The 26,213-nt window shown below is 41.7% G+C and overlaps 1 protein-coding gene across 1 annotated transcript; it reads left to right on the top strand.

The window, feature by feature from the left end:
* Window positions 1–5,500: 5,500 nt before the first annotated feature.
* On the top strand, window positions 5,501–9,430 carry ENOSF1 (enolase superfamily member 1). Its single transcript, XM_064405246.1, is given in 3 exon segments — window positions 5,501–6,067; window positions 6,813–8,549; window positions 8,552–9,430. Coding segments are annotated over 3 exon segments (3,183 nt in total).
* The last annotated feature ends 16,783 nt before the right edge of the window (window positions 9,431–26,213 follow it).

The raw sequence follows: 26,213 nt of genomic DNA, 5'->3' as shown, positions 1-26,213 counted from the left end.
CTGATTCAGATGGGCATCACAAGTCAGTGTCTTCCAAAAGAACAACTTGGCCATTAATTCTGCCAGGCAGATGCTGCTCCTTCATGTCATACTTTCCACTGTTTAATGCCAGGAAACTTCCAGCAGTGACCTGTACTACAAATCTGCATAAAGCTGATTGTGATCCTGCTTTCCTTGCGTCATACTCTCATTCTCGGACTTTCTTTACCTCCAGAACTACATTTTTCAGTTTCTTTAGGTTCATAATTAGCTGCTTGCTTGTGATTTCCTGTGCTTGTTGAAAATCACATGACAAAGGTATTGTCAGTAAGTCTAGAAATGCAGGTTGTCTTCACGTAGAATTCCTCAAAGCTAGGAAAGTCACATCTGTAACCTAGCAGCAATTAAAAGATGAAAGTTGTTCATTCTCTCTCTTGCCATTAGTGGAGAAAGAAGCACATGCATTTATGAAAAACACTTCAAATATTACCGATTTTGCAGGTGAAATTGAAGGCAGATTTAATTTAATACTTTTTTCCCTTTTCTCCCTCATAGTGTCACTGTAAGGCAAAGATAAAACTCTTTGACTGCTTTAACTGCATGTTCATATATTAAGATTTCATTTTAAGTGTAACACTAACTTCCCTGTGTTTCTGATTCTTATTTCTGCATAATTACACCATCTGTGCAATTTAATTCACTAAAACATACTCTGCCCTTTAACTCCTTTTAAATGTCACTCATGTGGGAATTCAAAGTATACTTTAACACCACAAACCACCTGATGGCTTAAAATTAAGGTTTTTTTCCCTGCTGCTGCTTTATAAATGAGCAATTAAGTCACTTAACAACTGCTCCTAGAGCTGATTTCCCTCTACGTTTGCTTGCAAGGGGAATTAACTTGGTCTTAATTTCTAGAGCAGCCCTTTCCCAAGAACTGCCTTCTTTTAGACCTGTGCAAGCCATTAAACTGCTTCTGGTCAGCTTACCAACATTGTGGAATAAGTTGGTGATGCTTTCAGGCTGTCCTGGTACAATGTTAAGTGTAGTACCACAATTACATCTATTCTGTCATCCACAATCTAAATAGATTGCAGGGGCTTTTACGGTAGAATTTGACCTATGTCATGGAGAAACAAGTCCTTCCAGTAATGAATGCACCCTTAGGATACTCTGATATCTGAAAGAAAATCTCGAGACAGTCTCAAGGACAAGAGATTTAATTCTGCAGTGGCAGCTGCAGATAGTGGCAAGCATTATGTTCCTGTATTAATCCCTCTCTACTAATAGATCTGCTTGTGAATTCTCTCTTTATCGGGATGAACTTTTAATGAGCTTGACTTTTGCTCATATATAGTAATATACATATTTATTTATTTTTAAAGTCTATCAGGAAAGTAAAATATTTTTGATTGTTTATAATAACAAGAATACTTCCAATCCAAGCATTTGATGCTCCATGATCTCTGCAATGGGAAAAGATATTACTTGTGCCAGCTGAATAAAACAAAATCAGATGGGCTCCTTTCCTCCATTCTTTGCTCAGCTAGCATGCACTGTCATGTTTGGTGCTCTCCTTTGGACACATTTTAGTATTTTTTATATCTTTCCTATGTTGTGAAAGACTGCACACACCTGATGTGAAGCTACACCAATCTGAATATCATGGGACAATCACTGCTTTGGACTGGTTAGATACAGTGTGCTTAATGAAATGCTTAAAGCACTTTTGGGCTCCTGGGCACATTGTTGACTCACACTGAGCTAATCATCAAAGAAAACCCCTAATTCCCTTTCTGCAGTGCTGTACTCCAGCCTCTAGTCTCCAAAGCTGTACAGACACTGGGGATTACACCATTGCAAGAGCTGAATCCAGGCATTTATCTTTGTTAAAATCATATAGTTGGTGAATCCTGGCACTCTAATCTATCAAGATCTCTCTGTAAGACCACTCTATGCTCAAGGGAGTCCGCTGCTCATCCTAGCTTAGTATTGCTGCAAACCTGCTTTATGCACACTAAGCTCTGGCATCCAGGTCACTGACAAAAGCGTTGAAGAGAGCAGGGCACAGCAGTAGTGACTGGTCACCAGATGTTACCCTGTTTGCTACACCTCTTTGAGCCAGAGGCTTCAAGGCAACTCTTCATGCAATATGTGGATGCTGGACACTTTGTCCAGAAGGATACAGTGAAAGTCAGAGTCAAAAGCTATTCAAAAGTAAAACCGCACACACTTCCACTGCCTTTTGTTTGTCTACTAGATGTGTAACCTTTTCACAAAAGAATGTTAAGTTAGTACAGCATGACTGTCCCTGCACAAACTCATGTTTGCTTTGACTAACAACTGCATTTCCTCCCAAGTGCTTTTCAATAAACCCCAGAATAATATTCTCCATAATTTTACCAGACTGAACCGAGACTGACAGGCCTGTAGTTACCAAGGTCTTCTTTCTTACCCTTCTTGAAAACAGGAATAATATTTGCTAGCTTCCCATTGACTGAGACCTCATCAGATTCACAAGACTGTAGATAAAAAATGAGGTCCTGCAAAACCATCAGCCACCTCTTTCAGTATCCTGGGATGAATCCTATTGGGTCCCATAGACTTGTGTGCATTCATCTGCAGTGGAAAATTCAGCACAAGTGCAAAGCTGACTGGGAGCATATAGTTTCCACAGTTGTGGTCCTCCACCTGTAGCTCCAGAGGTCACAGGCCCTCCAATGATGTTAGAGAAAGATGTGAAGAAGGAATGAAATGTTGCTGCTTTATCTCTGTTTGTGAGGTGACCAACCTCCTCATGTAATGGAGAATTTTTTTGCTGTTAAAATACAAACACTTTAAAAAACCATTCTGCCATCTACCATAGTATGTCTGTCTTCAGCTCCAGCTGAGCTTTGGCAATGTGAATTTTCTCTCTACAGCATCTCAGTAGTCCTGTGTAGTCTAAAGTCTCTTCCAATGTCCGCACAATTTTTTTTCCTCCACGTACCAGAAGAAAATTCCTGTCCAGCCAAGCTGAACTTTTGCCTTGCTTGCTTGAATTTTTGCACATCTGCTCTTCCATTCTCAAACAGATCAGCATTTATGGACCCAAATACCCTTGAAAACCAGTTCATATGGGACTTGTCTAACTAGTTTCCTGAGCAATCTAAAGCCTGCGCTTCCAAAAGCCATGGTAGTTATTTTGCTGACAGTTTTCTGCATACTACCAGTCTTTAAACTTAACCATTTAATGTTCACAGTAGCCAAGTCAACCACAGATCATCATAGCACTCACAAGACCATTTTATTTACAAACAACAAATGTGGGAAGTTGAATTTTCCAATAAGAACAACTGATCTAGAGGTTTCCCAAAACTCTTGACAGAATAATCATACATTACTGTCACCATCCTGGTTGTAGACCCCCAGAATCACTTCCACTTTGTTATTTTGTTCATTTTTTCTGCTATTCTTTACCCAGAAAGCCTCAACATGTCCCCAGTTGTGAGTGTTGTAAAATCCAACCCCTGCCTTACACTAAGTGCTATCCCTCCACCCCAGCTTCCCTGCCTATCTCTGCTGAAAATTCTGTTACTGTTCATCATAGTATTCCAGTCACAGGACTTTTCCCACAAAGGCTCACTTGTACCACTGAGATAATCACAGGCCCCTCTCCAGTAAAGAATTTGGCTGAGGAAGAAGGAAAAAATAATCAAGCCTGATTTTGGAGGCTGGCAATTGATCCCAGGATAAAGACTCTAGAGTATAAGGCCCATGAGAGCTGGGGAAGAGCCCTGGTTATGCAGAGATGTTTTGCAGCATGTCTGGGGTGAGACATCTGTATAATGCATATTACTGCTGCATCTGTGAAAGCTTATGTAGGGAGGACTGACCTAGGGATAGAAAGGCTGGTTTTGGGCTATAAAAGAATCTCCTTTCCCTGAGGTTTCTCCCATGTGCTTCCAATGACATGTGTGAGACATGACCAACTAATGGTGGATACTATGGATCTTTTTCTTTCACTGTCATTTCACCTGATTAGCCTACCTTCTTTCTTAGTACTTCCCACATTTTCTCCCTGATTCACTGGAGACCTTGTTATGTCTAGGAGGAAATTATTTTCCCTTCTTTAGCCACAAGCAGTTGGAGAATATTACATTTTCAATGGGGTTGACTCAGACTAAATGCAGACTTGCAAACTCAGCAAACAGCAGTTTGACACACATAACTTTCTCACCATTTTCAAAACATTTTGCAGGTATCTTGCTCTAAAATCGTGTATGCAGTGGTTCATGTTCTATAGTTCTCATGCCTCCAGTGTTTCTCATTATTTTCCTTTAAATTAGCACTTCTGGCAGGATCCAGGAAGTAGGCATGAGCTGTGTCTCATGTAGTTCTTCAAAGCTGTGAGCATGATGTCACGCAAAAGAGAGATTGCTCATATCCAAGTTGCAGAACCAAGGTATGGCCATTATCGATTCCTTGGGTAAGATGATTGGTACACCGAGTAACGGGATAAGCTATTCTCTGTCCTCAGTGGAAACAAAGAACTAGAAATGTGTTTTAAAAGCCATAAGGGAAGTTTAATTCATGAAGATATTAAGAAAAACTTTCTGGTGGCAAATAGATTTCTGTTTATGCCACTTGTGTTTAGAATTCTCCACATGCTCCTCCAGCCCCCAACCAAAACTTGAGCAAAGCCCTCACTTTCTGGATCCCGAACAAGTGCAACAGCAGCTTCTTTCATCCTGATCAGAGGTCTACCCTGATTTTCCAGAGGAGCACTCAGGCAATTGCATAAACCAAATAGTGTGTTAGGATTAATGAAAGTTTAAAAGAGTGCAGAAAGCTGTGTTGCATTTATTCACTCTGTGCTGTGCATCAGCTTTGTGTGCTAATCAGGAGAATATTAAGACCATATATTTCATGTTAATTATGATAAAGCAAGAGGACAATTTGATTAATGTTAGCAACTTAGTTTTGCCAGGTGATCTACTTGCTTAGAAAATAAATAACCAGAACCTAATAGCCTTGGGGCAGATTTAATTCATTCTTGTAGAAAAATGTTTTAATCCTCCTTACTGATACTCAAAATAATAATCATGTTACATACAATTCACAAATGTGCTGCCAAAGCAAAAAGGATTGTAATTAAAGACTATTCTTTCAGGGAATTTTATGACAACCCATGATAAACATAATTAAACTTCTTGGGAAGTTGGATACTTAAAGTGAGTTAGAATCAGCCTGTGAGATTTCAAAAATGCTGCAGCTGGCCATTGTGAGCGAGGTGCAAGGGGTGGAGCTTCCTGAGTTGCAGCTGAGTGGCTGATTATAAGAGGTCTCAGGGGAGCGCGGCGACCCGGAGCGGGCAAACAGGGGTGTGGTGAGTCTCTGGGGCATAAACAGGGCAGTTTGCGCGGCAGTTCGCGCAGGCAGGGCAAGCAGGCAGGGTTGCCAGCTTTCTTGCTAGTAAGGAGTCCTCTCTCTTCTTTGAGGTTTTCCTGCTGCCTAGTTGTGGTTGAGGTGTCTGTTACTAATGGTTTCTACAAGGTCAAAAACTGTGGCTGGTGTAAATGGGGAAGTGGAGCCCTCCAAAAAGGATGTGTCTCTACAGACCCATCCGTGCCCAGAGTGTTTGAGCTTATCTGTGGCTTCAGGGAGTGTTGTGGAGGAGACATGCCTGCGATGTGAGCAAGTGAATGACCTCCTTTCATTGGTGGCTGAGCTTAGGGAGGAAGTTGAAAGATTAAGGAGCATCAGGGAAAGTGAAAGGGAAATAGACTGGTGGAGTTCAGCCCTTCCATCTTTAAACGAGGCCTCTGACCGAGAGACTGAGAACTTATATGCCTCCCACCCTCAGGCAAGAGAAGTGCACCTGGTGGATGAAGAGGAGTGGAAATTGGTCCCCATTCGGGGAGGTAATAACAAAAACTCCTCCCCATCCCCATCATCCAGCCAGGTACCACTACAGAATAAGTATGAGGTCCTGGAACTAGAGACCCAACTAGATGACTTAGAAGAAAACTGTCTGCCCATTGAGCCCCCCAGTTATGATCCATCTGTAAGATGGATCACTACCTCTAACATCAAGAAAAAAAGAAGGGTAATCATAGTAGGTGATTCCCTTCTGAAGGGAACTGAGGGTCCCATCTGTCGACCAGACCCATCCCACAGGGAGGTCTGTTGCCTCCCTGGGGCCTGGGTACAAGATATCACTGAGAGACTTCCTGGGCTGATTCAGCCCTCTGATTATTATCCACTACTGATACTCCAGGCTGGCAGTGATGAGATTGAAAAGAGGAGTGTCAAGGCAATTAGAAAGGACTTTAGGGTACTGGGTCAGGTAGTTGAAAGGTCAGGAGCTCAGGTAGTGTTCTGCTCAGTCCCTTTGGTGGCAGAGGAAAATGATGAAAGAAACAGGAGAATCCGCATCATCAACAAATGGCTTAAAGGTTGGTGTCATCGGCAAAATTTTGGATTCTTTGATCATGGGGAAACTTTTACAGCATCTGCTCTGCTGGAACCAGATGGGGTACATCTCTCTGTTAAGGGCAAAAGGTTTTTAGCTCATGAACTGGCAGACCTCATTGAGAGGGCTTTGAACTAGGTTTGAAGGGGGAAGGGGTGCAGCTGGGCTCTCTGGAAGCAGGCCCAAGGGTTACAAGGCCAAGTTAGGGGTGAAATCAGCAGCCCAGCTGAGGTGCATGTATACCAATGCACGCAGCTTGGGCAACAAACAAGAAGAGCTGGAGGCCATGGTGCAGCTGCAGAGCTATGATGTAGTTGCCATCACAGAAACATGGTGGGATGACTCACATGGCTGCAGCGCTGCACTGGATGGCTACAAGCTCTTCAGAAGAGACAGGAAAGGAAGAAGAGGTGGAGGGGTAGCCCTTTATATTAAGCAGACTCTTGTTGCCATAGAAATTGAAACTAAGGAAGATGGAGTTGAATGTCTATGGATAAGAATTAAGGGGAAGGCCAACAAGGCTGACACCCTACTGGGAGTCTGTTATCGTCCACCCAACCAGGAAGAAGAGGTTGATGACTTGTTCTATAAGCAGCTAGGTAATGTTTCAAGATCATCAGCCCTTGTTCTTGTGGGTGACTTCAACCTACCAGACATCTGCTGGGAACTTAATACAGCAGAAAAGAAGCAGTCCAAGAAATTCTTAGAGAGTATGGAAGACAACTTTCTGTCACAGCTGGTGGGTGAACCCACCAGGGGAGGGACTATGTTAGATCTGCTGTTTACAAATAGAGATGGGCTGGTGGGAGATGTGATGGTTGGAGGTCGCTTGGGTCAGAGTGATCATGAAATAATAGAGTTCTCAATATTTGGTGAAGTCAGAAGGAGCACCAGTAAGACTCTTGCACTGGATTTCCGGAGGGCAGACTTTGGCCTGTTTAGGAGACTTATTCAAAGCGTCCCTTGGGAGACAGCCCTTAAAAACAAAGGAGTTCAGGAAGGGTGGACATGCCTCAAAACAGAGATCTTGAGGGCACAGGAACAGACTGTCCCTGTGTGCCGAAAAATAAGTCAGCGGGGTAAACGTCCAGCCTGGCTGGGCAAAGAGGTTCTAGAGGAACTCAGGAATAAAAAGAGGACCTATCAGCTTTGGAAGGAGGGTCAGGTCTCTAAGGAAGTATTCAAGAAGGCTGCTAGAGCATGCAGGAAGAAAATTAGGGAGGCCAAATCTCAGTTTGAACTTAGAATGGCGACTTCTGTAAAGGATAACAAAAAATGTTTTTACAAATACATTAATGCTAGAAGGAAGGGTAAGACCAGCCTTAGTTCCCTATTGGACAAGGCAGGGAACTTAGTATCTGCAGATGAGGAGAAGGCAGAAGTGCTTAATGACTACTTTGCCTCAGTTTTTAGTGGGAAGATGACTTGCCTTCAAGATACCTGCCCCCCTGGGCTGGTTGATGGGGTCAGGGAGCAGAATGGTTCCCCCTTTATCCAAGAGGAGACAGTCAAAGAACTACTGAAATGCCTGGATGTTCATAAATCTATGGGACCTGACGGGATCCACCCCAGGGTAATGAGAGAGCTGGCAGATGAGCTTACAAAGCCACTCTCCATAATTTACCAACAGTCCTGGCTCACTGGTGAGGTTCCGGAAGACTGGAAGCTGGCCAATGTGACACCCATTCACAAAAAGGGTGCAAAGGAGGATCCTGGTAATTATAGACCAGTCAGTCTGACCTCAGTACCTGGCAAAATAATGGAACAGTTTATATTAAGTGCCATCATGAAGAATTTACAGGATGGCCAGGGTATCAGACCCAGTCAGCATGGGTTTAGGAAGGGTAGGTCATGTTTAACCAACCTGGTCACCTTTTATGACCAGGTAACCCGCCTAGTGGATGCAGGGAAGGCTGTAGATGTTGTTTATTTGGATTACAGCAAGGCCTTTGACACTGTCTCCCACAGCATACTCCTAGATAAGCTGGCAGCCTGTGGCTTGGACAGGAGCACTCTGTGCTGGGTTAGGAACTGGCTGCATGGCCGAGCCCAGAGAGTGGTCATGAATGGTGCTGCATCCAGCTGGAGGCCAGCCACCAGTGGTGTCCCTCAGGGGACACCCTGGTGGGGCCAGTTTTGTTTAATATTTTTATTGATGATATGGATGAGGGTTTAGAGTCTTTCATTAGTAAATTTGCAGATGACACTAAGCTGGGAGCATGTGTCGATCAGTTAGAGGGACAGAGAGCTTTGCAGAAGGACTTGGAACGGTTGGATGGATGGGCAGAATCCAATGGGATGAAGTTCAACAAGTCCAAGTGCCGAGTCCTGCACTTTGGCCACAATAACCCCCTGCAGCGTTATAGGCTGGGGATGGTGTGGCTGGACAGTGCTCATGTGGAAAGAGACCTGGGGGTACTGGTTGACAGTCGGCTGAACATGAGCCACCAGTGTGCTCAGGTGGCCAAGAAGGCCAATGGCATCCTGGCCAGTATCAGGAATAGTGTGTCCAGCAGGAGCAGGGAGGTCATTCTTCCCCTGTACTCGGCACTGGTGAGACCACACCTAGAGTACTGTGTCCAGTTCTGGGCCCCTCAGTTTAGGAGGGACGCTGAGATGCTTGAGCGTGTGCAAAGGAGAGCAACGAGGCTGGTGAGGGGCTTGGAACACAAGCCATATGAGGAACGACTAAGAGAGCTGGGTTTGTTTAGCCTGGAGAAGAGAAGACTCGGAGGTGACCTTATCACTCTCTACAACTTCCTGAAGGGTGGCTGTAGTGAGCTGGGGGTCAGTCTCTTTCTCCGAGCAACAACAGATAGAACAAGAGGACACAGTCTCAAGCTGCGCCAAGGGAGATACAGGTTAGACCTAAGGAGGAAGTTTTTCACAGAAAGAGTGGTCAAACACTGGAATCATCTGCCCAGGGAGGTGGTAGAGTCACCGTCCCTGGATGTGTTTAAAAGGAGACTAGATGTGGCACTTAGTGCCATGACCTAGTTGAGGTATAAGATAGGATGGGTTGGACTCGATGATCTTGAAGGTCTCTTCCAACCTAGAGATTCTGTGATTCTGTGATTCTGTGAAAAAGAACTTTGGATCTGTGATATCTGGATACAAGGGGGACTTGTATAAAAAAATTCCTTTTCCTGATTTTTCTCCTATCTGTCTTATCAAATCAGAGGAGAAAACATTTATTCTTGTGGATGTTTTCCCACCAAGAGAATTATGTATGGTGGAGAAAAATCTAAACACTGACAGTTAATGCTGCCTTGCAAAAATCAAGCTGCCTTGCAAAAATCAAGCTTCAGAGAATACACAACTTCCCTGGAAATCCATTTCAACTGAGATTCTTATTTTACTTCATCTCTGTGAAATCCCCATGTGCTGAAAAATGGATCTTAAAGGGATCCTGAGAGACCACCTCCATCACTCATCCTGAATAGACACCATTTTAAGAAGTGCTACTTTTTCCCTCTGTGCTGTCACAAAACCTGGACAATTCTTCCCTGCTACAACACAGAAAAAGAATCCAGCCAGATTCTGATCATCCTTGAACTCATAGCAGAAATAAGCTGCTAGCTGCAAGTCCAGCTAAAACTAGATTACCGCCTCAAGAATGAAAGGGTTGTGAAAAATAAACACAAGAAGGAATGGCTTCTTTGAGGATTGAGAATTAAAAGTCTGAAGTTCAAGGAAGTTTTCTTTGGTTTATTTTAATAAGCAGGATTGAAAAAAAATTATTCTGTAGATGAAAAGAGCATTGCAGAAAAATGAGCCAAGCCCCCTGGAGAGGCTGGCTGTCAGAGTTGTCTTGATGTTCAGCAGATACTTACAGACAAATCTTTGGAAAACTGGCTTTCCACTACAAACTGTCATGTATATCTGTCACTCTCAAAGAACTGCCAGAGGTCCCTGAGCCACCATGCTCTATGGGTTTCTCTTCTCTGTCTTGCACTGACCATGAACTAAAGCATGTGATGGGAAAACTGACGACAACCTTGTCCATATCAGAACTTCTTTGTTTTGCTTTTTCTCTGCAGTGGCTGATCAATGCTGAGAATCCAGAGCTTTCACATTGTAGGCCTTTTGTGAGGTTGTGATCTTGTTCCTAACAGGCTGCTTTTCCAGTTCAAAGCTAAATCATCTTCTCATCTGAACCATGCTGTTTAAGAGTTTCTGGATTTTGTTGTTTTTCATTGTTGAGGGAACTAGGTGTCGCACAAAGAAAGTAGCAGAAAAAATACATAGTTCATGTAAATTTCTGCTTTTGCTCCACAAGACAGTGTCTAATTGTGTAACATATTTTTCTACTAGTGGTTTCACATAAACAGAAGATTAAATGCAGTATGGAGATCTATGTCTGTATCAATTCAGAATGTCTAATGGTCTTAAGTCATGAAAATGTAGGCTAAGATTTGCATAGCCCCTCTAGCTCTTAAAGCTCCAGTGAGAGTCCCAGCCACATGTATTGAGTATGAAAGATAAGGGGCACTAATCTTGAAAATTTAATTAATAATCTGGTTTGGATTAATTAGTTGTACATTACCCAAAAAGCATATTTAGTGTAATGACACTGTAATTGAAGTTTGACTCCTTTGTAATCACATCCTGTCATCTGATGCAAAGTGCTGGCTCATCTTCAAAGCCCTTTCTAAATACATATTTTACAATAGATCTGGGCCTTTCTGCTCTGTTTTTTCTAGCAAAACCATTATCTGCTTTGCATTCTGTCTCCCCTAGAATCTCCAATACTATAATGAATAGATTAAATTACCATTCTGGTTTGCCAGGACTTCAGACTGAATGAGGGTCAGCTGTTAAAAGCTGTAGTTCAGTGGTGTAAGAGCTTTGGCACCAAGAAGGGTGGTGAAGGAGACCTTACTCTTGGCACAGTGTGCATGCGAACACTCATGGTGCTCTGAGGGGGAGGAGCAGCAAGGTGGAGTGAGATCCTTCTTATATTAGCACTGGGCTTGCAGGGATCCCTGGGAATCAGCAATCCAATCAGAAAAATGGCTCTGGTCAGGAAAGGTTGAGACCCCTTGCCACAGCTAGCAACCTGCTTCTCTGAAAGGGCAACAAAGCAGTGGTCTGTGCAGTGTAGGCCTGGTTTTGAACAGGCTGCTGCTGCCTTCTCTTTAAATGGAAAAGGGAGTGCTACTAGCATGAGACAAAGTGCCTGTACCAGGTCTAGTTGTTCCTGCCAAGTCTTGTTGAGCGCAGTTCTCTACCGAGCTGATAAGGAGACCAGGGTATATTTTTTTCTCATGGGTTCTGAGTAGCCTGGAAGAGATGCAATTCTCAATATTTCCCCTCTTCACAACCTTGTGGAATGTAAACATATTGATATTGTGTTTGACTTTCTAAAGAAATTGTTTGAATGACCCAGCTATGCACGTCAATCCACTCTTAAATCCACTTAGTCACAGCATGTAAGTACCTTTTGAATGTGGTTTTGTTTTTCATAATTTTAGCAAGTCCATACATAGTAATGCACACAAATCAGGCAGTTGTAAAATGGGACTCGTTTTTGGTTCTACATACTCAGTATCTTGGTCTTCTGCAAGCTGTTGATGCTCTTGAAGGATGGAATGCCATGCAGAGGGACCTAGAGAAGCTCAAGAAGTGGGCATGTGGGAATCTCATCAGGTTTAACAAGAGTAACAGCAGGGTGGTGCATTCAGGTCAGGGTACCAGCACAGGCTGGGGATGAACAGATGGAGAGCAGCCCTGTGAGAAGGACTTGGGATGCTGGTGGGTGAGAGGCTGGACATGACCCAGCCATGGGCACTCCCAGCCCAGAAAGCCAAACGTGTCCTGGGCTGCATCCAAAGCAGCGTGGGTAGCAGGGGAGGGAGGGGATTCTGCCCCTCTGCTCTGCTCTGCTGAGAGCCCACCTGGAACCCTGCACCCACCTCTGGGGTCCCAGCACAGGGAGGACATGGAGCTGTTGGAGTGAGTCCAGAGGACGGACACCAAGATGATCAGAGGGATGGAACACTTCTCCATGAGGGAAGGCTGAGAGAACTGTGATTGTTCAGTCTGGAAAAGAGAAGCCCATTGTGGCCTTTCACTACCCAAAAAGAAACTTAAAAGAAGATGGAGAGGGACTATTTACAAAGTCATACAGTGTGACAGGACAAGGTGGAATGGTTTCAAACTGTAAGAGAGTAAGTTTAGATTACGTATTAGGAAGAAATTCCGTACTGTGAGGGTGGTGAGGTGCTGGAACCCATTGTCCAGGGAAGTTGTGGATATCACTCCCCCAGACGTAGTGAAGGCAAGGTCAGTCGGGTCTTTGAGCAACCTGGTCTAATTTAAGGTGTCCCAACAGAGGTTTGTAACTAGATGATCTTCAAGGTCCCCTTCAAACCCAAACCATCCTATGATTCTATGAAGCCAGGCTCTAATCTGGAACATACTCTGAAACATGACACTGTCTCCTCACAGTCCTCCTTCCACACCAATGAGCTGCTTTGGCGAGCTATTGAACATTTCTGTCAATGGGAAAGAATGTCTGGTGAATGATGCTACTTAAAACTTAATCTGTTCATTCTAAGCAGGATGCTAGCAAAATGCGCTGCAGATGTTTATGAAGGAGAGGAAGGGACTAGTCCTTATTTATAAGACAATGTTTCAATATTATTTTTTGTCTTGGTGTGACATGACAGAATGAAGTAGGAAACAATTCTGTGTCCAGCTCTGTCTATCCAATAACGCAGTAGAAGCATACACATGGATAAATCTGCCAGGGACAAAACATTGTATTTAGGAATGTAGGATCCCTGCAGAGTGTTGCATACAGAAGGGTTTGTCTGTGTCAGGTTCCTTCTCATGCAGTGGTGTTTATGCCACTGTAAATTGGTTTGTTGTGACTAGCAAACACCTACTTGGTAAGCGCTAAACTTAAAATCTTCACTTGAACATGATTTGAGCCTCTTACTCTGCTTGGTCAGTTGAAGATGAGTAGGGAAGCAGAATAGTTTGTCACTGCCAAGGAGAAGGGGACAAGGACTGAACTCTGTCCTTGCAGCTACCTGTTTAATGCAAGGTATTAGAGAGTATAAGAATGGGAATTGAGGGAGTAGTGTGGATACTAGGAATGAAAAAGTCGGCAAATGAGATGTTGGACTTCTATCACACCTCCTAGGAAGACAGATACTCCTCCTCAATTGCCTACAGTGTCTTGCTGCCCATGGACAGCTGCTCCAGTGCAGTCCAGCTGTCTTCCTAGATGTACACTATAGCATGCCAAAAAGCAATGATAATTGAGAAAGCCTATTTCTGTCCTGGAAGCAAGCTGTTTCATTTCTTGATAAAACCCTGTATTGTGGATTAACCCACCAACTGCTTGCTTGCTCACTCTTCCCCCAGGAGGATGGAAAAGAGTATCTGGAGAATAGAAGTGATAAAACTCATGGGTTGAGTTAAAGACAGTTTAATAGGAAAAGAACAAGCTGCCTAATCAAGCAAAGCAAAATTAGAAATTATTTTCTACTTCCCATCAGCAATTACTTAGGCATTTCCAGAAAAGCAGGTCTTTAGCATTTTAACAGTTAATTGGGATGACAAATACTGTAACTCTGAAAGTACCAGTTTCTTCCTTCTTTTTCCTAGATGTTTTTGCTGTATGTGGTGGCATAGGGTATGGAATATCCCTTTGGTCACTGGGATCAACTGTCCTAGGTGTATTGTCTTCCAAATTCTTGTGCATTCCCAGTCTGCTTGCTTGTGGGGTGGCATGACAAACAGAAAAGTCTTTGAAGGTTGTTGTGAATGGCTGGTTAAGATCGCTTAAAGAAATTCTGTCAAAGGTATCAACAGAAGCAATTTTATAACAAATTTGTGAAAACACGATTAAGTTCTCTGGCAAGGTTTGCTCTGTTACCACATAGATAAAGCACACAAAGGAGAACTGGATTAGGATCAATGGAGTGACACACAACAGAGACTGGGGATGCAAAAGGGTGAGGATGGAGAATGTAAGGATGCAGAAGGGGAAGGGAGATCCTCTCACAGGATCACAAGTTTCACAATGAACCCCTTGCCAAACCTACCCTTGGAATTGCTTGGTGCTTTATGTCTAAAGGATTTGGCAGCACTTAATTATTAACTGATTTGACTCTTACAGAATGATTCTGTAAGATTTACCACATTCACAACAGTAACTTAATTTTGAATCTAAGATGGTAGCACTGATGCTACACTTGCAGTAAAGTGTTGAAGTCAGTTTTCACACATGCACACAGACACATGCATGTATATATTCAAATATTCCTTTGTGTATGTGCATTGTACAAAGCCCCTGTTTAAAGCTCCCCCAGAGTTCAGTGAAATGCACACATGGGATGCCTTTGCATCTCCCAGTGGGCGAAGGCTTCAGCCTCAAGGAGGGGGTACCAGCCCAGGCCCCACTGTCAGTTTTTGATGAAGCTCCTTTGAGTCCCAAACCTGTGGGTTGATGGGCACCAAGAGGCACATCCTGCTCCAAGAGACATGCTGGCACAGCCACTGGGGGCATGGGACCTCACAGGGCCTCCTGTGGGACCCCCGTTCACAGGGCTGTGAGATGCTGGGCTTTACTCTTCCATCAGATTACATCCTGGACTCAATCGAGGTCAGTAATTTTCCTCAAAAGTCCAGTAACAATAATATTATTTCACTCCAGCTGTGATTCAGACAAAAACAAGTTCTCAAGGCAATTCATTAGAAAACAGAAGTTTGTTAAGCAACAGAAGTTCTGGGGAGCAGGCAATGCTATTGATATGCTCAAGGGGAGCTTAATGATCCACGGTCATTAATTAGGACCAAGGCTTTACAAGAATTCCTGAGATCATAGAGCAGCCTGAGGAGATGGGGGGGAAATGATCACAACTGCAAGCACTGCTCAGCAATAACAAAAATGCTTTTATCCTGCCAACACTCTTTTGATCACAAATCTAAAATATAGCACCACATGAGCTCCTATAAGGAAAATTAACTCCATCACAGTCAAAACCAGTATTCCCTACCTGCTTTCTTTACCATCTCTGCTGAGGCTACAGATGGGTGGCACCACAACTCACCAGAGTGAGAGTGTTCTTGACAAACATCAAAGACATTTGACTTTGTCTGGGTTGGTTGGAAAAGATGTTTGACTCTTCTTCTTTTTTCCTAATCAGCGCCAGTGGTAATTCTAACAGAGTCTTCATGGTCTGTGTTCAGTTGGAAATTGCCCTTGATAACACTTTATTTCCTTGTGCTTTTAGTTAGCTTCTATACTTTCAGGCAGGGATGTAAAAATACATTCCATCTTCCTTCTTGTACAGTGGCTGTTGGAACTTTTTATACTGCCATCTATAATGCTAGGCTTTAAAAAGAATTAAATTTAACTTGAAAACCAGTTATATTTTGAGTTAGTATTTGCACATCTGTGTGCAGAAGATCACTTCCTTGGCCCTCAGTGATTTCTGCAAACTGCTCAATTTCTTTGTCTTGTCAGCCCTGTACGGAAGTACCATCTCTGTGGTGTAATTCTCCAAGTCACATTTTCTGACTGTCTTGGGTTCTGTTTGGAGGGTACTTAATTGATTCCTAACTGATATGAAGTCTTACACATCTACTTAGCTCTTCCAGTACTTTACAGTGCAACCTCTGAAGACACTGGTAGATCCATGCATGCAGATGCCACCTATCTCCAGTATTAATATTAGAAGACAGCAATTCCCTGCCTGTGCAGAGATGAAACTGTAGACAAACTCAGACTAAGTACATGCTCATGTAGAGAGATTTTCTCTTAATGAATAGCTGTGGCTTTTACAAATAAAAGAAACAACACATGTGGAACTTGTGGCCTCACCTATAGAGTCATAGAATGTCTCAGTTTGGAAGAGACCCATAAGAAACATTGAGTCCAACTTCCTTTTCCTTACAAGTCCTAAAACTAAATCATGTCATGACTTAAAGGATTGTCCAGATGCTTCTTGAACTCTGAACACTCTCCTGGGGAGCATGGCTCCTTAGATTCTCAGTAAGGAACCATTTCCTAGCAGGCTTGGAAGGAGAAAACACACTCCCTTACTGAATATGAAAGGTGGAACTCAGTCTCATCAACCCAAAGGAGCAAGTTTCTCCCACTAGAAGTTACATGAACCATATTAAAAGCTGTTTCATATTGACTGACAAAAACCACTCATGGAATATCACCTGCTTTATCTGAGCCACATTCATAGCTTCAAAGGTTACTCTACCCACTTTGCCATTTGGTTGAAACAGAAATTGTACAAGGTGATGTTGGTATCTTTGAACACTAGTTGTATAAAATACTAACCCTAACTTCCCAGCTCCAAGAAGTAAAGAGATCCTGAGTTTGCTGCTAACTTTGAAATACAGCAGAGGAAAAATATCATGCAAGATTTTTCTTTCTAGAAATAGGTTTATCTAGAAAAGTTATCATTATAATTATTTGATGGTTATTATGAAATACAGGTGGCTATGAATGATATTGTCCTGGCTTATCCTGTTAACTCATTTTTCTCAATGAATTTATGGCAAGGAAAAAGAGACAGAGTTCTCACTCTTCCCGTGATAGCTTGGTGTGACAGGAAGAATGTATTAGAAATGTGTGTTGGGTTCACATGTCCACATTTTGGTAGTGAATGGACAGGAGAGGATTCAGGTGATCTGTGAGGGGCTGCTGTGTGCCAGACTCACTGCAGGGCAGAGCCAAGTCCCACAGCTGAGCCCCACAGCTGAACAAGGACATTTCTGGGAAGGCAGTTAGAAAATGGCAGAAAATGCTGTACAGCAGCTTTAAGAGTAAAGAGTTGCAAAAACATGTAAGAAACAGCCCTGTAAACAACAAAGGGAGAGAAGGAGGAAGGGCACTAGAGCAGACAAGAGTAGCTGTGGAGGACCACAGTGGATCAGGTATCCACAGCACAGCCCACTGAAGGCCCCACTGTGGCTGGTGGAGATATCCTGAAAAAACTCCATCCATGAAGAGCTCACATCACAGCAGAATCTTGGCAGGAGCTGCAGTCCATGGGGAGGAGCCCACGCAGGAGCAGGTTTTCTGTCAGGAACAGGTTTTCTGGAGCCTGTGGGGAACCCACACAGGAGCAGTTTACGAAGTCTGTGTCTTGTGGGGAGGGACTCTGTACTGAAGCAGGAGAAAAGTGTGAGCAGGAGAAAGGAGCAGGGAGGATCCATCATGGGCTGATTGTAACCCCCTGTGTGCCATTTTCAAGGCAGGGGTAAATTGAGAGTGATGGCGAGAACTTGATCATGAGGATAGGGGAAGGTGTTTTAGTTTTGTCTTTGTTTCTTACCATCATGTCCTATTTCTAAATAGCAATAAATTTTCTTGTTTTTTCCAAGTTGAATCTGTTTTGCCTGTGGTGGTAATTGGCAGGTGATCAACCTGTCTTTATTTTAAGTGAGGAGCTTTTTAATCTAATTTTCTCCTCATGTCCTGTTGAGGAGGCAGTGTGAGAGACTGGCTGAATGGGAGTCTGGCAATCAGTCAATGCTAACATGCCACAAAAAGAAATACAAATACTTGGTTAGAAGATTTGCAATATTGATCTTGGTTTTTATTTGCTTGATAAATTCCTCTTCCAAAGATTTTCTGTGGACCAATACTTCCTAATTATTGTGAACACATGTTCATAAAATTCTCCATTGCTGCTTCCAGCTATATTTAGAAAAACCTGAAGGTTCCAGATGGAAAGAAAGGAGATAATGTGATTTTCTGAAGAAAACAGTTCTTAGCTGGGTACCATGAGATAGCTCTGTCATTCTGATGCATGTCACTGTCAGGCTTCTAAACATCTTAACTTTAAGCCAGCCTCAACTTCCCAATTTGTTAAGTCATTCTCTGCCTCGTGGAAGAAGAGGGGCATAAAGACATGGGTTTGGTCTTCCCAATGAGGCCTTCAACAGGAACAATAGGAAAGTAGAGGGAATTGTGAAGAAACTGGCTAAGGAGAAGGTTTGTGAGTGTAAGCAACTCAAACTCCAAAACAGAGGGTTGTAGAAAGGCTGCATGCAGCTGAGGGAGTGATCTGCCTAGAGTCACAGGGGACTCTTGTGATCTGTCACGAAAGGAAGGGTGAGTGGACAACTGAACAAGCGACAGGGCAGGACAAAGTTTTCTCACACAGAAACATCTCTGTTTCAAACTTGGTCTCTCTGTGATGAGACCTCCATACTGTACATGAGACATAGTAAGCTTGGCCTAGGAGTAGGCTTGAGAAACACTTGTTTGGTGTCTAGCAAACTGTCATACAAGTAGGACTTGGGGCATTACATAATTTACAGAATACAGATAGATTGTTGTTAATTTTCATTTTTGTAGCTGTAGGTAAAATAGTCTCCAATTTTAAGCAAGAGGAGACAATAATAATAAGTTAAAATGACTCAGTACCATATGCTTTGGTCAGTATTTTGAATGAAATTCAAGATGCAGGAAAGCTCTAATCTGTTTCCATATTTCACTTGGGACAAAATCACCTCCTAAACTTTAATAGATAAGCATTTCTGGATAAAATAAACTCCAACATTTTAGGAGGGTTACCAATCTCAGAGATTTCTCAAAGAAACTACAAACCTCAGAGATTTCTCAAAGAAACTACAACTTACCATTACTGTTACAACTCATATTATTTGTGCATTATTTGAATTCATGACAGATTTTAGATACATCAAAGCTGCGAGCTGTTTCTGAGAAAGGACAAGAGCAGCTCAGAAATGCTATCTGGGATCCCAGTTTTGTGTCAACCTTTCACCTGGCTTTTCCTTGTAGAACAATTTTGGAAGTTGAATAGTCATAAAATTAAAAGTGTGGTCTGATTTTCAGAGCAAAACCCTCCCTTTCTCCTTGGAGGCATCACTGACTCCTCTTTGTCAAACTCAGCTGTGGATTTCTGTGCTCTGTAGACCTTGTCGTGGTGTTGATTGGTCTTTGTTGTGTGATGATAGTGCCTCTGCTGCTTTTTTTCATCAAGCCAAGTATTCAGCTCAGTTTTAGGAATCTCTTAACATGGCTGTGACACATGCCTGGGATGAAAAAACACGTCTGTGTAAAATTAGTAATACCAGCAGAGCAAGGCAAAGAAGCCTTCTTGAAAGAAGAATCAAGTAAAGGAAGCTATTTTGGAGAACTCTTGTTCTCGTTAGGGAACTTCAGCTCTGGCTGCCAGCTCTATCCCATTTAGATAGTAAGCTTTTGAATGAGGTCTAGTGCCCTGTGACACTTAATGCACTGCCCTTAGCCTCCAGATCCCAGAAATGGCCCATATTAAATTATTTTTTTTTTCATTTCAATTCCCTTCCTTCCCAGAGGAACAATGGGGTCTCTCTGCTTTTAGAGACAAAAAAGGAAAATAAGCCTATAAAGGTCAAGAGAATGCAGCCTGCATTTATAGACTATAAATGCAATAAACTAGGGCCTTTGCAGGACTCCAGCAAATGTAGAGACAGTCACTAGTTACTATTACAGGTGATGTGGATCCTGTTTTGCCATTGTTTTTATCAAGAAACACTCAGGCACTAATAGAAAATGTAGGTAAAGCTGAATCTCCTCCTGCCCTTGAAATGGAACACAGATGTAATTTATTGCTGTAGTACCTATACCTGCTGTTGAAATTAAAATCTTATTAGCTTTCCTCTTATAAAGCAAATTAAAAAAAATAAATTAGCTGCAATTGAACCCAGTAAACACTTGATCCATCCAACATGGCTTCTGTCCCAAATATCATGTTGGACATCCCAGGCACAATGAGCTTCTTTAGTGCATGCCTATTCATGACCTGTTAATAATCCTGCCAGAGTTTTTATGATGCCTGTGCACCTGCAATCCTCAGATCCTTGCTTGGTCCCCAGTTGCCTCTACTAACACTTTCCAAACTCAAACTGGTTCCTTCAGCTGCAGCTGGAGACATTGAATTTCCCATGAGAGTGTGTGTGGTCAACATTTAACTGGAGAGACATTTGAGTCACAAGGCAAAAGCATGGAGACAAGGCTGGCTTAGGGGAGATATTCTTGCCTGCATCAAGCAAAACTGACAAGTTTTTATGCATTTGCTGAGAAGTTTGCCCTCTCTCTATTTCTCCTTCACATACATCCTATTCTTAGGAATTAAAACTTTTTATTTAAGTTAAAATTTTAAAAAAGGCATTTGATTGGTTAGAATCTCCACATTTATGGCCGTTTATGAAACACTATTTCTAAGCCATCTTTGTGAAAAGATCTTTGAAAAGAAGAACAGAAATTTTATGAACTTTCTGCTGCTCTGAAAGAAAAATAGCTAATATTTTAACACAGTCAACAACTGTGGACAGTTAGGTATGGTGTAACAAATACCTAATTTTTTAGTGTGTTTTCCTCTCTCTTTTGGCCAATTTGGTTTGCCACAGATAACTTTTGTGGCTCAATTCAATGCCAAATTGCAAGGCACCTGGTGTAGAATTGGTCATAAAATTGGTCAAAACATCTTGACTGGATTTTTAAAGAGAAAGATAGGTTTGGATATTGTTTTTCCTTTTTTTTTTTTTAATGTTTTATTTGACCCTGATTTGTGTGGGAATAATCTCTTGCACAGAAATCAGCTGTCTTTGAAATAGCCAAAATCACACTTCATTAGGATTGCTTAAGTTTTAGGCTGTGTGATATTCTATAGCATACAGATGTCTTTGGAGAGATAACATTATTTATGTATGCTGTTTTTTATTTCTGTTTGTATTCATGCATGATAGAGGAAAGAGAAATACTATTGCTGGCTGTGGCTAGAATTCAAAACTACTTGGACTTGATTTAATTATAGCCAATATTTAAAGTTGTCTTTTTCTTCCTTGTTCAATTTAAATTAGTTTAGGCTGACACTACTGTCACCATGATATTTTTATGAAAAATCCTTTGCCAGGATTTTTCTCCTGAGAAGCTGAGAAGCCTTAGAAAAGAAATCTAAACAATTAACTATCTGATGGCTGTGGAATGTGATCTGGAGATGGTTTACCGACAGGTGCATCTTTGATTGGTGTCATGTGGATTGTTTTTACTTGATGACCAATCATGGTCCACCTATGTTGAGGCTCTGAGGAGTCACGGGTTTTTATTATTCATTCCATTCCTTTCCTAGCCTTCTGATGAAATCCTTCTATTCTTTTTAGCATAGTTTTAGTATAGCATTTCTATTATAATACAATATCATAATATAATAAATCAGCCTTCTAAGAAATATGCAGTCAGATTAATCTCTTTCCTTGTCCTAGGACCTGCAAACACAATGACACACCACTACTGATTTGAAGACAACAAATGGTACATTTTTCATCTAAATATTTTAAACATTTTTATTCTTTTATGTCCTTATTAGTTGGGCAAGCACATGTATATAATTTTTTTTCACAAAAGGCTATGAGTTAGTTTACATGTGAAGAGGAAAGCTTTAAATAAAAACAGATCATAAAAGTCTTAAGAGCGACCAAGCTGTGCTGACCAAGCTGATCATATAGTTAGCATGTACTTGTACAAGAGGTGCAGAATTAATTTATTCCTTATAGGATGTGATGTTTCTCAGATGCAAATGTATATTCTAAAATATTTTATCTCATGAAAATATTTATTTTCACCTGGCACTTTGTAAGGACTTTTAAGAAACAATTGCAGAGATTATTCTCGTCAGGTTTCTGTTATACAATACTGGCATAGGGAGAAAATGGAAAAAGAAAATATTAAATTTGAAAGCTGCTGAAGGAGGGTTTCTGAGCAATTGTACCTGGCAGTCCACAGAAAGTACTGAGTCCTTCTAGTACTTTTAAGTTCTCTGCTTCCAGCCATCTCTCATCAGAAAATCACAGAAGCATTTAGGTTGGAAAGGGCCTCTTGAGATTAGCTGCTTCCTCCTTCTTTCCCTTCTTGAAATGGGAGTAACATTTGCTTTCTTCTCATCTTCAGGGACTTCCTGTCTCTGTGTTCTTTGCAAGATAATTGAGTGGCCTTGCAGTGGCCCCAGCTCAGCTCCTCAGCACCTGTGTGTGCATGCTGTCAGGCCTCATGGCCTTGCAGATCCAGTTTAACTGCTCCCTAACCTGCTTCTCCTTGCTGGGTATGAGTTTTCCTTGCTCAAGATTTTTGTTCTCAAGGGTGTGAAGCTCCTGGATGTTGGTTTTACAAGTAATGATTGAGGCAACGTAGGCAGTGAATACCTCAGCTTTTTCTATGAACTTGGTCACTATGGTCCCTCTCCAGTTAGCGGAGGAGGCATATTTTCCCTACTCTTACTTTTTTGTGTTTGTATACTTGTAGAAGGCCTTTATGTTGTACCTCACCAGATTCAATTCTTGTGGGTTTTAACTTTCCTGACCCCACCCCTACACAACCTGAGAGTATCTCTGTGCTCCTCCTCACCTGCACCCACTTCCACCTCCAGTATATATCCTTTTTATGTTTGATTTCAGTCTTGGGCTCCTTACTCATCCATGCAAGCTTCCTGCAGCATTGCTTTCCTACTTTCCAGGAAGGAAAATTTTATAAAATTATAAATCATAAAATTATATGTATTATAAAATTTTCGGGTGGATCCTTAAATGCACACCAGCTGTTATGGATCCCTGTTCTCACCAGAACTGTATTTTTAGGGCTTTTTCCAAACAGATACCTGAAGAAATTAAAGTTTGCCCTCCAGAAGTCCATGTTGGTGGCCCTACCTTTTACTTTGCTCCTGCCTCTTAGAATCCTGGAATCCATAACCTCATTGTTTCTCCAGCCAGGATTGCCCCCAACTTTCACAAATTCACAACCAATTCTTCCTCGTTCATAAGAATCAGGTTCAGCAGAACACCTTTCTTTGCTGGTTCCTCAAATACCTGTATCAAGAAGTTCTTATCAACATGCTCCAGTTTTCTCCTACATATCCAGCACTGGAGCCTCCAACAAGTAGCACGCCTTCCCCTGAACAGAAAGTAAGCTTGGGTGCCTTCAACACCTGTAGCAGAGTTGGCTACCGCTCCCACTACCACTCACTGCTTCCATCTAGAGGTCCCAGGAGGCTCAGGCTCATCTGCAAGCAAAGATCATTTGGCATCACTTCCTCATCAGCAAAGAAGACAGTGACTATATTGCTGCAAGTCTTTGAGTGGGGCAGGACCTTCCTCTTAAAGTGAGTCATCATCAGCTTCCAGCCTTCATCGTGATCAGAGTTTTCCCTTTTACTTCACAGGCACAGTCTATTTCGGCTACAGCTGAAGGTTCAGACTCTTGAAGCTGCAGTGTGTTAGACATGATGTGGCTCATGTCTTTTTTGTCCTTTTTGACACATGATATGCTGACCTTCTCTGACAGTGCTTTCAGGGGGTTGGAGTTAAGCACTCAGATGCTCTTGCGAAGCTGAATGAAGTACTGCTGCTGCAAAGACACAATGTAGATGTCAAATCCCACACTGGTGGAAAGTGTTTATTTTATATTGATAAAATGCAGGAGTTCACTTCATGGTGACATTTGGAAGGCTGGTTAACCAAGGTGCTGATCTGCAGTTGGACCTATTCTTACATATACAGAAATTATATCTTCTCTTGTAGCTGTTACTATGTTTATGAACTCCAGGCTTTTGGATTTTTCAAAGTTGTGATACATCTTTCTATAAAGATAAGTCCATCTTGTTTTTTGGCTGTCCATCATTTTTTTGGCTATTAGTGCTATATGACAGAGATATGACATGGCTTAGTTGGGCACTTCTTCTTCAGAATGATTTCAAAATGTGTCTCTGTTTTACCTTCTGGATTGATCCAGCAGGGCCAGTTAGAACCCTGGAGCAATGTCAAAATTACTGGATGCAGTACCTGCTCACCTAAAAAGATACAATAATTCAATCCAAGGAAAGAGATTGCAGAATACATGCAAGTTACTCAAGTAGCTCATCTACCAAGAAAGACATCAAGGATGTGGGAATTGTCCAGTGAGGGCTCTGATGTGCTATGCTCAAACCAAGATGGGATTCATTTAAATGGAAGATTATGTGTTAAACAGATACTTGCCTAATTTCTCTAAGCATTTTGAAATAACTGTCGTCTATGTTTAGGATTTGGGTTTTTCTAGTAATTTAGATTGGAATTGAGACCATGGTATTTCAGCAAAGGGTTTCTTGCTAGAACTGGCTACATCCTTCAAGTAAATGCTTTCATTTTTTCTGTAAATCATTTGCAAGAAAGAACAGTTTCTATCCTACTATTTTTCCTTGGTGTATTATCATCATTACTTCCTGGGTCTTGACTGAACCAATGGACCTGTGTTAACTACGTCACTTTTCCTATGCAGAAGTAAATTGAGACTATCATGAAAATGTAAGTGCATTTCTGATGTGCACCAGTCAAATTAAAATGTGTGTAGCTTAGGCAGATTCAGACCTGCTTTCACTAGCAAATGAATTGGTATCTCACCACTGATGGGCAACAAGAAATTTCACAAGGCTTAGGGGGGAAAATAATTTTCTGTACTACTGGAATAAGTTCCAGAGTTAAACAACAGGGAACCAAGAAAAAAAATCTTTTCAGTAGAACTCAGGTGCAGGGCCCTCTGTTTTCTCTTACAAATGACTCCTCTTACCTCATGCAAGTGAATCTTTGCTGCATTGCTTCCTATTTATTCTCCTGATACAGCTGGAAATATTCTTTCATGTTATTATCTTGATAGTGAATAAGCAAAGTGTTTTTCCCAAGCTCACACAAATTATGGCAAAGCAGGGCATGAAGCCCACGTTTGCAGATGTATGAAGATATAGTATCCTCAGAGGACTTTTTCCACCCACCTTGGTGAAACAGCAAGCATTTTTAGGAAAGTAGAACATGAAGCAGGAAAAGACAGGGTGGATAGGATGACATTTTGCTTTCCTAAAATCCATTAGTGAATTTTCTTTATAATGTAAATTGGACAGGTTCTTATTGACATTGATGACATACTGAATCTCATAATAATTAAATGCTTTGCTCTGACATCCAGTGGAATCAATGGAAGAGCTTTTAGTAAAATTGAATCCTCTTCTTGGCAGAGAGTAGCATTCTAACCTACAAGTTTTGGTTCCTCATCCTCTCTTGTACAGTAAAGGTGTCTGAAATGGGATTTTGCTGGCTGCTCAAGAGTAACTGAAAACTCTCATCCTTCTATTTGCAAATCTCAATCTTCTTCATGCCAGAAATCAGATTTAAACAAATATAGTGATTATAGATAGATCATAGATACAGTATAAGAATCCTTTGCATTTCTACAAATCTCAGATAAAAATGTAAGTGAAGAGAGACTCCTAGCACGGTGAAGAGGAATGCAAAACTTGCAAATTAGCAGCAAGTTTGCTCATGATCAGATTTACATTGGACACCCTGAAAGAAGGGGATTCTATGTGAGAAGAACACATAATTTATGCTACTGCAGCACTCACAGCACTCAGTACATCAATAGGCATTTCAACTACTTTGAGTTAAAAATACATTTGTTGCCAGTGTCAAATTATATTAATTAATTCTGGTTTTTCATCTGAGTGCACCCAAAGGTTGGCTGATATATTTGGTGTCCTTTAAAAATGATTTCTGAGTTTGTAATTTCCTTTTCAAGAAGTAGAAAATTTTCATGGCAAATATATAAATAGATATGTAAGCATAGGAATATATGTCATGAATTATAAGTTTGATAGGTGATGTGATGTGAAACATAAATGTTTCAAAAATCTTGTGGTGCATAGGGTTAACTCATAAAACAAGTAGATTAATTCCTGCTTCTGTCACTATGAGTGACATTGAAAAGCTGCTT

The sequence above is a fragment of the Passer domesticus genome, chromosome Z (genome assembly GCF_036417665.1).
Source record: "Passer domesticus isolate bPasDom1 chromosome Z, bPasDom1.hap1, whole genome shotgun sequence".
Taxonomy (NCBI): Eukaryota; Metazoa; Chordata; class Aves; order Passeriformes; family Passeridae; genus Passer; species Passer domesticus.
Note: the sequence above shows the minus strand (reverse complement) of the source record. Positions and strands in the feature narration are given on the sequence as shown.